This window comes from Acanthopagrus latus, chromosome 15, assembly GCF_904848185.1.
Source record: "Acanthopagrus latus isolate v.2019 chromosome 15, fAcaLat1.1, whole genome shotgun sequence".
Taxonomy (NCBI): domain Eukaryota; kingdom Metazoa; phylum Chordata; class Actinopteri; order Spariformes; family Sparidae; genus Acanthopagrus; species Acanthopagrus latus.
In genome coordinates this window covers 3,201,689-3,217,845 of record NC_051053.1, presented here as the reverse complement: position 1 = coordinate 3,217,845, position 16,157 = coordinate 3,201,689, and the positions used below count along the sequence as shown (strand labels likewise).

At 47.3% G+C, this 16,157-nt stretch overlaps 1 protein-coding gene across 1 annotated transcript in view; it reads right to left on the bottom strand.

Moving 5' to 3' along the window:
* The window catches only part of LOC119033644 (serine/arginine repetitive matrix protein 1-like), a 36,530-nt gene that overhangs the window by 468 nt on the left and 19,905 nt on the right, over positions 1-16,157 (bottom strand). Inside the window, exons 17-19 of the mRNA XM_037124012.1 lie at positions 8,490-8,664; positions 3,445-3,738; positions 1-157 (exon numbers count right to left, since the gene is read on the bottom strand). The exon at positions 1-157 is cut by the window's left edge and continues 468 nt beyond it. Of these exons, the coding sequence (XP_036979907.1) occupies positions 8,527-8,664 (138 nt within the window). The 3' untranslated portion in view covers positions 1-157; positions 3,445-3,738; positions 8,490-8,526. The remainder of the gene's footprint in view (positions 158-3,444; positions 3,739-8,489; positions 8,665-16,157) is intronic.

Below are 16,157 nucleotides of genomic sequence, written 5' to 3'. Positions count from 1 at the left end.
TACCGCTGAAAAATTATGACACATGATGCACCTTCGAATCACAGATTTTTTGCAGCCAACACAGATGGGAAAACTGTTAAACTATATTCTAACAGAAATACTCACACTTACTCCTGCCAGCACTTGATGTCTCTTGATGTCGATGTCGATGGGCATTCTGTGCAGAGGCAGACAGAGTGATAAACTGACACAAAGACATTTCTGTGTGTAAGGACATTATGACGGTATTAGACTCAATGTTGTACACTATACACTAATCGTACAGACATTTGGTGCAGGGAGACTGATGGAGGAAAAGTTTAGTGCTACGGATGCTTCCCGTTGCATTTCATTGTGATTACAACAGCAACCACCAGGTAGATGTCAACAATGAAGCCAGCAATGCTGATCGTGGATTCAGGATCATCGTTCACAATCAGAGGGAAAACAGTCCTGCAACTTCACGTGAGTATTGCTCATCATGCGATAGGGCTATGCAAAGAAACATCCAGGCCCCTATCTGTGGCCTTGGGTGAGCTGTGGCTGCACCTGTTGCTCACTCACTTCAGCCTTGTTATTATAAAGGGAGCATCAAACCTTGGTCTTATATCAGACTCAAATTCACTGTTAGCGCACAGTTGGAATTGTGTGTATTCATCATGACCCAGATTTATTTGCCACTACACTGTCCATAGGGGTGCCAAATGTTTTATGCAAATCGAACAGAAAAACAGTGATGATGATGACAATAATGTTGAATGTTTTACGACACGGCTAACTCCCTGCTACACTGGGATTACAGCCAAAAATAACACAGTAACAAACAACGCAACTACAATTGCCCAAAAACTTGAATTATCAACACACAACATGAACATGTAATAAGGCTACTCACTAACAAACTGCTTTCTGTATATGATCTACTTATCTCACATCAGCCACTGAACGTAATACGTTGTGTATATACATGGGAACTATAGATGAACATCTACTGACGTAACAAATGTTCTTCACCTGACGTCACGTACATCTAAGCTTGTCTGCCGCCATCTTTTGAACCTGATTCGGCGAGATCGTTAAGTCTGTCACAAAGGAGCTAGCTAACATGATGCCTTCAATATGTTGTGCGGTGGGGTGCAACAACAAAAAAGGAGACCCCAAAATATCCTTTTACAGACTACCTCAAGACAAGAAAAGATGCCATCAGTGGCTTGCAGCCATAGAGGGCAGACTGGACACCAACTGCAAACACTCGTCTGTGCAGTGCTCATTTTGTCTGTGGTGAGTATATATTGTTAGCGAGCTAACGCTAGCTGTCGCTAATTGCCAAATTCAATTAAAGATGATAACATAGCCTAGGAATCTTTCCAAGCAGTATTATTTTAAGCAATTGGTGTGAATTGGTTCATACTGTCACATTGCGGTGAGGGATGTCCTGTCTTGGGTTTTTGTCTTGTGAATTTCATGTTTTATTTTGAAAAATAACTCTCCTCTCGTTTCACGTCACTTGCCCTTCCTCTTGTGTCCCTGGTCTGACGTCATTCCTAATCCTTGATTGTTTTCACCTGTGTTCCCCTCCCCCTTGTGCATAAAGTCTTTGTCTTCCCCCATCTGCGTCGCCAAAGTATTTCGTCCTCTGTCGTGTACTGAAGCCCTGTTTCACAGTCTTGCCATTGTCTCAAGTTAAGTATTGCCAAGTTTTATTTTCTGTATTGTTCCTCTTTGGATGAGTGATTTTGATTTTGTAATTTCTCCTCCTCGTGGAGCGCTTTTTGTTGTACCTTTTGCAGTGTTCAGAGTAGTGAGTTTCATAGCCTGTGTGCTGACCTCTTCGGAGTGATTCTGTTTTCTGTTTAAGTTTCATAGCGAAAGTTTTCAGTTCAGTGTAGGATTCCTCCTTCGGGAGCGCTTTTCGTTCTTTGTGTTTTATGTCTTGTGTGTCCTGTTTGTCTCATTGCATTTCATAGCCTATTGTTTTGTCATTCACGCTGAAGAGTTGCAATCAGTCAATAAACCTGACATTACTTCTGCCATTCTGCATCTGAGTCCTCTCTCCTTTGTCCGAGCCTGACAGTATACTTTGGACAGACATGGACTCAGCAGAAGCAGAGCGACTCTCAGAGGTCCTGCGAACCCAGGAAGCTTGTCTGAATCGCCAGGAGGAGTTCCAGACCGCCATGGCTGCCAACATGGGTCAACTCTCCTCCCAGCACAAGAGCTCTGGGTCAACTCTGCCCCCGCGTACCCCCACCTCCCCGGAAACGAATACACACTCCGGAGGAGCCTCATGTAAGCTGGCGCCGCCAGCTCAGTACAGCGGGGAACCCAGGCAATGCAAGACTTTTCTGATCGACTGCTTGATCCACTTTGAGCTCATGCCTCACGCCTTTCCCACTGAGCGGGCTAAAGTGGCATTCATGATTTCTCATCTGACAGGTCAGGCCAAAGCTTGGGTGTCGGCCAAATGGAGCAGGAGCTCCGCAGTGTGTGACACCATAGCGGGTTTCCAAGCGGCATTAACCAAAACCTTTGATCACGTGAGCTACAGCCGAGAGAAAGCCCAAGAACTCAGCACTCTGAAACAGGGAAAAGCTTCAATGTGCGACTATTCAGTTCCACACCCTGGCGGCCGAAAGCGGGTGGAATATCACTGCGCTGCACGTCATTTTCCTGAAGGGACTGTCACCTGTCATTCAATACATTCTCATACCCCTGGATCTACCCACGAGCCTAGATGCTCTCATCGCTCTCGCCATCCGCACCGATAACCGGCGAAGTCAACTCAAACGACAGCGGGAGCCAAAACAGGGAGTACAGGAAGGAGCCGTCTCCGCACCGGACTCAAGATGGCCGACACTCCTTCCAGCCGTATTTGAGGAGCTTCCCAGTCGACCTCCCCCACACGACGACGCACCCATGCAGCTTGGCAGAGCTCGGTTGACTCCTGAAGAATGTCAGAAACAACAATGGGAAGGAAGGTGCTTCTACTGTGGCGACCCAGGTCATCTCGTCAGCTCCTGTCCAGCTAAGAAGACGCCAGCGGTGAGTTCAAATCAGGTCTCTAAGACCAACTTTCACACTCTCACTCAAGTCACTTTGAACTCACTTCATGTCATGGAAGTAATGATCGACTCAGGAGCTGACGAGAGTCTGATGGATTGGGGTCTGGCAAATAAATCACAAATTGATAGTGATCCGCTAGCAAGACCCATCCGAGCTCACTCTCTCAACGGCAAAGAAATTTTTGCTATCACTCACATAAGCAGACCGGTTAAGATGACAATTGGAGACCATCACGAGATGATTCAGTTTCACCTTTTCACTTCCTTGTCACATTCTCTGATTCTGGGACAACCATGGCTTTATGAACATAATCCACACATTAACTGGAAAAACGGACAGATCAGAGAATGGGAAGAGGAGTGTAAAGAACAGGGTCATATGGAACGATTTGCTGAAATTAACCTGTTCTCTGCCAATCCTGTCTCAGACTCGGATTACCCGGACCAGACCACGGTTCCACCTTGCTACCACCATCTCAAGGAAGTTTTCAGCAAATCTCTGCAAAGCTCTGTCTCTCCCTCCACATCGCCCTTACGACTGTGCCATCGACTTAATTCCGGGATCCACCGTTCCTAAAGGGCGCCTGTACTCCATTTCGGGCCCGGAACGAAAAGCCATGACTGATTACATCTCTGCCTTCCAGGCAGGGCTAATTCGTCCATCATCACCTGCTGGAGCTGGATTCTTCTTCGTGAACTGAAAAGAAAAAGAGTTGTTAGTTTGGACAGAGGAGAGACTGGAGCAAGAGTTTGATAGAGAAGACAGACATGAGTTAGATAGAGGATGGACAGGAAATTGACAGGGGAAATGTAGAGGGGTTGGGTGGAGAGAACGTACTTGAGTTGGATGGAGAAGATGATGGACATGAGATTGACAGGGGAGACGAAGAGGGGATGGATAGAGAAGAAGAGGGACACGAGACAGTGAGAAGCCTGGACTGGAGAGTGATGTAGGCCTAGCTCTGGGCCATTCCTGTGGAAATGCCTCTTGTGAAGCCACAATCAAATGATTAAATGAGGAGTGCATAAGATTTCAGATAGAAAATTGGAAGCTGAAGGGTCAAGTAAATTCAATGTCGTTCAACCAAGAAAGTTTGAAGGACAAAGATAAAGTACATAAATTAACGGGCCTACCTTCCTATGTTAAACTAATTGTTGTTTTTTCTTTTATTTCATCATTCCTTAAATTGATATCATGTTTGTCCCCTTTTCAGCAGTTTCTGTTGACAATGCGCCTGAGAATGAACTTGCCACTTTTCTTTTTAGCTCATATGTTTCATGTATCAACGGCAACTGCTGGACGGGTTTTCAACAACACATTGAATGTTATGAATATCAGGTTGTGTAATATCATAAAGTGGCCAAGCAGAGATCAGATCCTCTGTAGTCTCCAAATGTGTTATAGAAACAGTTTTGAAAATTGTACCAGTATTATTGATTGCTTTGAAATATTTATCAAAAGACCAAAGGAAATGAAAGCAAGAGCACAAACATATTCTCAGTATAAGCATCATAACACAGTCATCTCCATAATTCCACAAGGGGTCATCAGCTTTGTTTTCGAAAGGTCGGGGCGGGAGAACAAGTGACAGCCATGTGACTGAGAACAGTGGATTTCTTGAGTTATTGTCCCCTGGAGATGTTGTTCTTGCAGACAGGGGGTTTAAAGTGGCAGAATCTTTGGTTCTTGTTAATGCTTGACTCAAGATACCGGCATTTACTAAAGGAAAACAGCAGCTTCACCCAGCTGTAGTTGAGTCATCACGTGGACTGGCAGCAGTGCGCATCCATGTGGAGAGAGATATAGGCCTACTACAGAATAAATACACCATTTCACACCTCTGGACAAGATGGTTAAAGTGTGCTGTGCCCTCTGTAGCCTTTGCCCTCCTGTTGTTCCACCAGAGTGAATACATCTATGAATTGTATGAATTGTGTTTGTGACATTAATAAGACACACTGGAAACTGTTTAAGGCTGATACAGTACAAATATTTTATTTATCTAAATGCCAAACTTATCAAAAACAGAAGAACAAGACCAGTAAAACTGTCACTGCTCATTACTTCATTTAGCAGGATATGGAATTGTATGTAATAGGATGTATTTTCAAGATATACAGTCGTCCTCAAAATTATTCATACCCTTGTTAATTTTGTGATTTTTTTATTTTTGCGATGAAACTAATGCATTTTTGTCACGTTTGTTTATGAATTATATGTGACCAACAAGTGAAAGAACGACAACAATACACAATTCAAGAAACTCTTAAATTCATGGGTATTTTATTGTCGGATTACCAAAAAATGCCATGTTCAAAATTATTCATACCCCTGGCAATATCTCAACAAAAATGTCCCAAATGTGTTCATCTTTGTCCCAAAGTTATTTCATGATGTCTCATTGGAATGAATACCTTTTTTGTTGACCAAATGTTAAACAAGGTTAAAAAAATAGCATCTTTCCAGAAGAGTATAAATAGTGGGAAAGTGTTCAGGTCATTGTTAATCTCTGGTCATCATGGTAAAGAAGAAGGAGCTCAGTGAGGACCTGCGTCAGCATCTTGTGCAGGCCCACAGTGAAGGAAAGGGTTACAAGGCCATTTCCAAGCAGTATGGTGTCCCTGTCTCAACCGTCCAGAGCATCATCAACAAGCACAAGAGGTTCAACACTGTCAAAACCTCAGTGGGCGTGGCCGAAAGTGTAAGGTGTCCCCCAAACTTGCCAGGAGAATCTGCCGAGAGGTCAACACCAACCCACGGACCACAACCAAGGCCCTAATTCAAACCCTTGAGCAGACAGGGACAAAGGTGTCACGGTCCACCATTGAGCGAGTTTTGCACAGAGGAGGTCTCCATGGACGTAAACCTCGGAAGACGCCGCTGCTCAGGAAAAAACATCTGGTAGCTCGCCTGGCCTTTTGTAGAGGTCATCTGAAGCAAGATCCCAGCTTTTGTTCAACCATCCTGTGGTCTGATGAGACAAAACTGGAGTTATTTGGCCATATGGATACCCAGTATGTCTGGAGGAAGAAAGGAGAAGCCTATAGACCAAAGAACACTGTGCCCACTGTCAAGTATGGTGGTGGAAGCATAATGCTGTGGGGATGTTTCTCTTCCAGTGGCACAGGCAATCTCGTCAAGGTCCAAGGTATCATGAAAAAGGAGGATTATATCAGGATACTTGATGAAAATGTCAAGGAATCTGCTGAAAAACTCAAGCTTGGCCAAAACTGGATGTACCAGCAAGACAATGATCCTAAACACACCGCCAAGGTAGTCAAGAAATGGTTCAAGGACAATGACATCAGTGTCCTGGAATGGCCAAGTCAAAGTCCTGACCTCAATCCAATTGAGAATTTGTGGCATCACTTGAAGACCAGAGTGATGGCGAGGAAACCAACCAACCTGACCCAGCTTGAGGCATTCGCCAAGGAAGAGTGGGCCAACATCCCACAGGAGACGTGCAAGAAGCTTGTGGACACGTACAAGAATCGTCTGGAAGCAGTCATAAAGAATAAAGGCTATGCCATTGACTATTAAATAAAGACGATGGACTAGGGTATGAATAATTTTGAACATGGCATTTTTTTTGGACTCCGTTAATAAAATACCCCAGAAATGATATTTTAAAATTATTTTATATTGTTTTCATTCTTTCAATTGTTGGTCACATGAAGCTAAAACACAAATTTGAAAACAAGCATTTATTTCATCACTAAATGAAAAAATCACAAGAATCAGCAAGGGTATGAATAATTTTGAGGACGACTGTAAATAATATTTATTGATTGAAGCAGTATATAACAGTAGGAGCTAGACATTACTACCAAGGGGTGCTGCTGACCAGCTGCTCTGCGTTTTCAACTTTGACACATCTAATTTCTTCACAAATGTTGTAATAAAGTGCAGATCGTGTGGCGAAACAGAATCATATTCAACTTCCGTCAGCTGACAGCCTCACAGTCTCTGCTGCGTGTGAAGCAACCTAACTCACACACATAGTAGCATAGGATAATGTAAAGATTGTGCAGTATGGATTACAGCTTGGCAAACAAATGTTTCTGTTACAGAACAAAGCTTGACTCATACTGATCTTTTTACATAACAATCTTGATATGGACCCCAGAACTATCCTGGCCTACAAAGTGCCCCCACCAAGAAAGTGACAAGCCCGTCCACGTCTTGGTTCCCTGAAGTCAGGGTCAGGGGCCTCAGCCCATGCCTCAGCTCCAGCCATAGCCAAACTCCCAGCCCAGGCCTCAGCCACAGCCGAGCTCCCAGCCCAGGCCTCAGCCATAGCCCAGCTCCCAGCCCAGACTTCAGCCACAGACGAGCTCCCAGCCCAGGCCTCAGCCACAGACGAGCTCCCAGCCCAGGCCTCAGCCACAGCCAAGCTCCCAGCCCAGGCCTCAGCCACAGCTGAGCTCCCAGCCCAGGCCTCAGCCACAGCCGAGCTCCCAGCCCAGGCCACAGCCGAGCTCCCAGCCCAGAGCTCAGTCGGCGGCCCGGTCGACACCTGCCAGTGGCCCTCAGTCGGCGGTCCAGATGGGGCCTGTACCTGCACCTGCACCTCGGTCGGAGGCCCTGCCAAGGCATGTTCCTGCACCTCGGTCGGAGGCCTGGCCGAGGCCTGTTCCTGCACCTGCACCTCGGTCGGAGGCCCGGCTGAGGCCCATGCCAAGTCCAGTGCCTGTTCCTGCTCCTCGGCCGGAGGCCCTGCCGAGTCCCATGCCAAGTCCAGTGCCTGTTCCTGCTCCTCGGCCGGAGGCCCGTTCCTGCTCCTCGGCCGGAGGCCCTGCTGAGGCCTGTTCCTGCTCCTCGGTCGGAGGCCCGGCCAAGTCCCGCACCAAGTCCAGTGGCTGCACCTCGGTCGGAGGCCCGGCCGAGTCCCACGCCAAGTCCAGTGTCTGGTCCTCGGTCGGAGGCTCGGCTGAGGTTGTTTGTTACCAGAAACCCTTCATTGGCTCCCAGGCCACCAGGTTTTCCCAGCCAGTGGTCTGGTCGCCAGTGGGTCTCAGTCCACGCCTTCGCCTTCGCCTTCGCCGCCAGCCTCCAGGGGGTTCCAGCCTACACCTATGCCTTAGTCGCTGGCCTCTAGCGAGTTCCAGGCTGCGCCCTCGCCTTTGTCGCCGGCCTCCAGCGAGTTCCAGGCCGCACCTACGCTTTCGTCGCCGGCCTCCAGCGAGTTCCAGGCCGCGCCTACGCCTTCGTTGCCGGCCTCCCGCAGGTTCCAGCCTGTGCCTACGCCTTCATCACCAGCCTCTAGTGGGTCCCAGTTTGGACCTTGGCCCTCCCCCTGAGCCCCTCCACCCTCCCGGCTTTGACTCTTTTTGATTCATGTCTTTATATCTATGTCTTGCTGTGTCCTATGTTTTGTTTTTCCATGTCTCATGTCTCATGTTTTGATTTTCCATGCCCTAATGTGTCCTCAATTTGTCAGTACATACCTCTTGCTCTGTTATCTGCAGATTGTCAAAGATGCTTTCACTCTCTACTAGTAAGGATGCTTGCTTCTCCCAGTCCTGCTTTGCAGGTGCAGTGAGCCGCTAAAATTGTCCCATCATCATGGACCACAACCCATAGTTGTGTGGGGGTCAAGTTGACGGCCTGAGAGTGGTTCACCTTAAGAGAAGACAGCAGACCAATTAGTCTAGTGAAATCAACTCACTTGTCAATCAATGCATTTGCATCACAGTGCCATGTTAGACACACAACTGTTTTGGGTTTTTTTTTCCAGTGTATTAAGGGAGTGGAGAGAAATCAGATCATGATGCTACTAGATGACTAGTTGAAGAAGCCAGTAGATTAATTAAAACCATTAGGGCCATTGACTGTTAGTTTGAAAGGTATATTTGTTAGGTTATCCAATAAATTACACCAGACCTACATATTAAGTGCCTTTTGAATTTCAACAAGGTCCAAACTAGTCTACCATTTATTACCAAATGATAGCCGGGTTTCAATTGACCGCAGAGTCCCTTTAAACGCTGGGTGCAGGTGTATATTTATACACAATAACTGCAGGTTCCAAATAAATGCCGGTCTAATTTATTTATTTTTCTAATCAAGGAAGAAGATGTGACAACTGACACTGCACGTCTTCTTCGCCTTTTTCACATATTGTGCTGCTTTCTGTCAGTCAATATTACATTGATGATCACCATGGCTCCGGAGCAGCAAAAAATAAATAAAAAGTATGACTTGAAATTCAAACTTTGTCTTAAAATATGCAGAGGAAAACTCAAGAGAAGCAATCACTGGACGTTTCTCTGTCGACCCCCAAGAGAGTGAGAGATAGGCGAACAAATCAAACTGAGCTTCAGTGTCTTTCCGAGGAGGACAGCAACAGGGCCAGACTGCCTGGTGGAGGGAGGAAGAAGGCTGGCGAGGAGCCTGAGATAAACATGTGGGGATGAGTTATTAGCAAAACGGGCACGCCACGAGAGAGTGTCCCGCAAAATGATCAGGGCGATGGAGAAACAAATGTTAAACGCCTGGTCTGTCAAGTGATTCAAACAAATAAACACCCCAGCTATTATTTGAAAAAGTGAAAACACAATGCTTTTCATTTTCAAAACAAGAGCATTTCTTCGCTATTTTTGTTGTTGTTGCAAAGATCTCGTAGTTTCGTCACTAAAGCTTAGTCTAGCCTTGAGTGGTTAAGCTAGCTGATAGCAGCTGTTTACAAAGTTTGGTTAAAAGAACCCTTACCCTTCCTTTCACAAGAAACATCTTCTTGTGAAGGTGCCATATTTTTGGGTCAAGGACCCAGCCCGCAACAAAATACCAACATGCCTCTCTACTTTTGTACGCTTTGAGGCTTTCACCGGTGTATGGCGACAGATATGTATACAATATACAAGGTATATGTACATGTCATTGAATGCCAGGAGTGGTAGTTTCATTAGCAAGGACCACACCGTCAACGAGATACGTTTAAAGATTTATTAGTGATGAAGGAAAACGAAGTGTCGAAGATCTTGGTTCTTTTGAGTTCTTCAAGTGCGTTGTGGGGATTCTTGAAGAGAATCCGTCGCCGCTCCCGGGCAGCGACGGACCCCCTCATGGACCTACGAAGGAGAGGAGAGAAAAAGAAACAGGGAGGGAGAAATGGGGTGGGGGGGAAGGGGCGCAGAATACGAGAGCGAAGCAGAGGAGAGGGTCAGGTGGTTATTTATATAAATGTGGAAGTCGGCGCTGTTGAGGTGTGGTCCTGCTCCTGAAACGTCGCCAATTAAGCTTAAATTCACTAGCAAGGACCACACCGTCAACGAGATACGTTTGAGGATTTATTAGCGACGAAGGAAAACGAAGTGTCGGAGATCTTGGTTCTTTTGAGTTCTTCAAGTGCATTGTGGGGATTCTTGAAGAGAATCCGCCGCCGCTTCCGGGCAGCGACGGACCCCCAAAAACCTCCATTTACTTGAGAAGAGATTGAGCGGATCGAGATCTGAACGGATGTAGCGGTGGTACGTTTGGAAGGACCAGCGGCCCATGAGACGTATGAAGTGTTCTGGGATGCCATTACGAGAGGCTGAAATGGCAGCTCTGATTTTGAAGGAGTGAAGGGAAAATACCGGACAATGAGAGCACATGGCAAAAGTGATGGTGGAACCAGAATTGAGTAGCTGCTTGTCTGGATTCGGAGATGAAGAGAGAATCTGTCATGGTTATGCTCCAAGATTTACAGAATTGCAAGAAGTTTGCGAGGATTTCGAAGGATTCAGAAGTGACTGGACCTTGAAGGAGAAGATGGGTGTAGGTGGACCAAATTTATGGTTTTGGTTCGCTTAAGTGCAACACCATGGTGTTGTCTGAAAAGTGAGACAAGTCAGAAATGCAGGCATGATGGCTTGGGTCGAAGTGAATTGTTGAGGAGGTGAATTTAGAGTATCCGGAACGGATTGTGTGTAGGCAGATGGACAGCAAGTCGGCGGTAAGAGGAAGACAATGAGGGTTTTGCTGGTTCTTGGCATAGGAGTCCTTTGAGGAGGGAAGTTATCTGTGGATGGCTGGGGCCAGGCCCCAGACTGCCAGTTATAACTTGGGGAAGAAGCTGATACCGCTAGGACAAGCTGATGATGATGATGTGTTATTTGCCATGATGGAATGGGCATAAATACTGAAAGAAGTTGAGGTGATAAGATTGAACAACGGAAAGGTTAGTTGTGTAGTCCTGAAAGTAATGGAAGCTTTTCCAAGCTGTCCAGTAGGAAGAGAGGGTCGAGGGTGACAGGCTGTTGATGGAGCTCTGGGAGTCACTTATCAGGGGTATAGCGCAGGATTTACAAGTAGAATGTCAGTGTCCGACTGGCAGGTATCTGTGTGAAGAGCCAAACTTCTGAACTTCTGGCATTAATTCGCGAGCTCTGGGGGCAATTCTGCTGCAGACCATCTTCCATTGTAGAAACCCCCAAAACCAGCCTAAGGAGCAGCATCGATGTATGGATGGATGTAATGCGGGTGAGTTGGTTTGTCATCGTAAAAGAACGTAACTCTGTTCTGGTTGGTGAGAAGGTTGACTCACGGACGGATTTCGGCAAGGCTCGAGTTATTTAAGTAGATGGAGGTCAAGAGTGATGGAACGGAAGAAGTGATGGATGGTAGGTGAAGGATAAAGGCTCGCCCTTGGGGGAAATTTTGTAAGGCAAAGTTGAGGTGGCCCAGAAGGGACAGAGTTGGCATTTGGTGCAGCATGGTGTGCAGAGGAAGATTCGGTTGAGCTTTCCAACTGGGAATGAACCTGAAACTTGTTTATGTTGAGAGTGATTCTGAGAAACTTGAGGGATATGGAAGGGTCCTTTGTTTTCTCTGCGACAATAGGACCCCGAGGTCGGAGAAGACAGAAGTCGGGGTAACCAGGCTGGTTGTTATACAGGACTTGGCCGAGTCCTTCTGGTAGGTTGTTGGAGAGTTTAGGCTGTTTTTTGACTGAAGGTGAGCCTTACAGTGGAGTAATATGCACCACGCTAGCAGATGCTGAAGAAACGCCAGAAGTCGGGGTGAATAGGGAGGACTTGAAAGCACTGGTGATGTCTGTTTTGAGAGCCGGACTCTTTCTCTGCAAGTTTGATAAGGGCGATGGCATGGTTGATAGTAGCGTAGTGAACGGGGAAGTCCTCACTTGGGATCAAGCTAATGATGCTGGGGATGGTACTGCCGTGGGGTGCTGAAAGATTCTTGATGATGCACCTCTTTCCGGAGTATTTCTTGGTTGCGATACCGAGGGGGCTGATGCAGAAGTTACGAAATGGAGGATGGACGAACAGTCTGAACATGAAACCCTCTCTAAATTCCTTAGCGAATGGGCGGTCGACTGACTTTGGCTCGATTATGGTTGACTGAGATTTTTTGATTTCAAAAGAGATGGATGATTGTGGAAGTCCAGGGTGAGAGCCTTCTTCAAGTCCTTATGAGAAACTAGCTTCGGCGAGGTAGGTTGTGCGGGAATGCGGGGGGAGCGTGGCCCCTGCCGCAGAGGGAGTAAACGTGGAGGAAGCGGCACTGGAACATGGTGCATCTGGTGCTGTTGAATTTATTGCAAATCGAACAACATCCTTGGTGCATGACGTGCCTGCCATCTTGTCCATGCCGTTGGTTACAGGAAAGATGACAGACAGGGCGGATGACACTTGTTTTCTAGGTATGGGTGCTGGAGGAGCTGTCGACAACAAGCGAGGGAAGGCTGAAGCTCTCTTTTGGTTTTGGTGCGGCTGAGCGTGGGTAGCTGTGGATAAAGCAAATCTAGTGGTTGCTTGCTGAGTGGGAAGAACAGGTGCTGACGTCCCGGTGCCAACGACCCCAGCTGACATGAGCTGTTGGGACTGATGGAGCTGGGAGATGGAAGATCCCTGCATCCCAGCGTAGGGCGCTGCAACCCGGAGCTGGGGCCCTGATTGAAGTGAGCTGCTGTAGTTACTGGGAATAGGCGACGGAGGGAACTGACATCCTGGTGCCAGGAGCCCCTGCTGAAGCGAGCTGCTATGGTTGCTGGAAATGTCAGCATCGAGCGCTTGCAACCCGGTGCCAGGAGCCCCGGTTGAAGCGAGGGGCAATGGTTGCTGGAAACGGGAAGCGGAGGGCGCTAGCATCCCTTTGCCAGGAGCACCGATTGAAATGACCTGCTGTGGTTGCTGGAAACAGGAAGCCGAGGGCGCTGGTGTCCCAGTGCCAGGAGCCCCGGCTGAAGCGAGGGGCTGTGATTGCTGGAAACAGAAAGCCAAAGGCACCGGCACCTCGGTGCCAGGAGCACCGATTGAAGCGAGCTGCTGTGGTTGCTGGAAACAGGAAGCCGAGGGCGCTGCCATCCCAGTGCAAGGAGCCCCGGCTGAAGCGAGCTGCTGTGATTACTGGAAACAAGAAGCGAAGGGCGCTGGCATCCTGGTGCCAGGAGCCCCAATTAAAGCAAGCTGCTGTGGTTGCTGGAAACGGGAAGCCGAGGGCGCTGGCATCCATCATCTAAATTTCGGATCAACATAACGCTTACTCCTTGAGCAGCCATTATGTTGTTGGGCAAATCTCGCTTGTGTCCTTTAATTTCCCCAGGCATAAACATCATGCAGCCAGGTCTGGGGTCTTTTTGGAAATCATGAGCTGCAATGCCAATCGCATCCTTATAGGAAGCAGTTACAGTGTCGGCGTTGTGACGGTCTACTTCTTTGTTTGTGGCTTAAACGTGTAGACTCAGTGCTGGGCAATGCTGACTATCAGCCACTGCCTGTTTAAGCAAGAGCCTGTCTTCATCTAACAAAGAATCTTCCTTTTGCTTCACCCTGAGACAGTTCAAGAGTTCAGCAAAAGCTCGATCGTATTTCTGTCGCATGATCTCTGTCAGGGTGACCATTTCGAAGTTATCCTTCCAGAGATCAAACTCAGTCTCCTCGTACACCAAGGGGCGGCAGTTGATAAAAGTCACCTACAGCAAGAACAGACATGCCTCCAAATAGCTTCCGATTACCCCTGATCTGCTGAAATCACCAATGCACGTAGGCAAATAGCTCTTTAGAGACCATGGATATCTCATCGATGATGAGAATCTCAGTGTTCGCCAGTGTTGCTCTGACCTCATCAAGTGCATTCCCAAGACCTTGATGAGGTGACTTCAAGGACCTTGGTAATTTGAGAATGGAGTGCAACGTGTTGCCTGATATGTTAAATGCTGCTGTACCTGTGAACGCGGTCAGCAGCACTGCGGGTTGGGACATGTCTGTGTGGTCCCGAAATCTCGGGAGCTCACGCAGAATTCTCGTCTCCTCGTGGTGAATGCACTTAATCACATGCGGTTTGCCACATCCAGCCCCTCCCGACAGGAAGTAATAAAATGGTTCTGGATTGTGGCCCCAGACAAGTTCAAAGCACCACTGTCGAACACTGTAGAAAACGGAAGCCTGAGCTTCGTTCAGACTTTGGTACATTTTCTTAACAAAGTCTAGACTCAACTCTGGAGCATCTATTCTAGGCATAGAGCTCCCCTTAACCTTCTTAGTGCCGAATTGTGGGACGTCTTCACTGTTTTGCTCCTGACCGCGAGGTTCAAATTCAGCCAGGCACTCCAGCCGGTCAACTTCAACTTCGGGCGCAAAAGAGTTCCAAGCATTCACGACAGGACCGCACACCTGAAGCTGTTGAAATGCAGCTTCCATGTTTTTTCCTTGGCCCTCAATGTTTTTTGTTGTGCCCCACTATTTCCTCTACTCTCATACCCCACTTGTCGCTACACTTATAAAACTCTTCATAAGTGGGGTACGCTTTATCTCTCAGATCAGCGTCGGATCGATGTGGGAGATGAAGTTTCAGCAATCACCTATAAAACTTCCCTGGAGTTTTTTCCTCAGAGAAGCGAGTAAATCTAATGATTGCTGGTTTTCCTACGGTTCTCTTTTGAATAAATCCTTCATCATTCAACAATGGAATGGCATTCGGGCTTTCTGTTTGCCGGCCGTAGACGACCTTGTAGTCTGACGCGAACTCAGCCAGGCACATACGTTCAAACTTTCGAGTGAGAGGTCTGTTGACTTTCAGGCAACCCCGACATCCATACATCCACTGATCCGGGTTCCATTCTTTCCAGTCTACTCATAGGGTGACTCATTTTCAGACCTTCCTCGTCGGTCTGAATAAACACCACGGATCGGGAGCACTTCTTGAGGCGTAAGCTGCAGGTACGGGCTACAGCCTCTTGAGCGCTGACCTCTCTGTGTTTAGAGTAGGCCTGCATAATTTGTTTCATTTTGTCGCGCTTGTTAACATCAGATATCTTTACATCCTTGATGACGTTCTTAAGGAATTCCGTCATCTCGTGCTCCGGTTTCACTACATATGACATCATGTACATGATGCAGCTGTAGTCACCTATGACGTACTGGATGTCCATGTTTGCGTTCCACGCTCTAAGCAAATCAGGATTGTAGGCATTAACCCAACAATCATTTGGATGGCGCCTCAGCATCGCGACATGGGTGTTTGCCAGGCGCTGCGCGGCGGCAAAGTATTGCACGTAAGTTAAGTTGCACTGGCAAAGCAAGTCTGTCAAACTGCTGAACGAAGCGCCTGGCTCCATAAGCAGATCTCTAACTGGTTGGAGCGTTTGTTTAGCCAATTTTTGCATTTCTGCGAGGGCCCTTTTCTGCTCCTCTATTTGCATCATCTTTATCCTCTTTTTGGTAGCAATTAATAGTGGGGGGCCTGGTGACGAATGTTTTATCCATCGTTAGTTTTGGAAAGCCGAACCTGCAGGCTCTATTTCCCTTCTTACAGGACTTTGAATGTTTCCTGCTGTGCACCTGAACCTCTGACACTATTTTGTGGAGTGGATGTGCGGGCTTCCCCTGGCTTGGAACTCAACACGATAAAAATAATCTTCTACTTCACCAATCGGCTGTGAAGGAGAGAGGATGAGGTTCGTCATGAGAGCCTCTACTCTCTTTTCAAACATGCGCATTACTGTGATGGGGTTACTTCTCAGAATGTCGCATTTTGTTTTCCAATCTAAATTTGAAAACAGCCCTTGTTCACCTTGCTGAGCTTTGATGGCCTCCATGAGCTCAGGCCATCTCATCTCAGCAGCGGAGAACGTGGCAAAAAATGTTGGTTTTCCAATTTGACGAACCATGGCG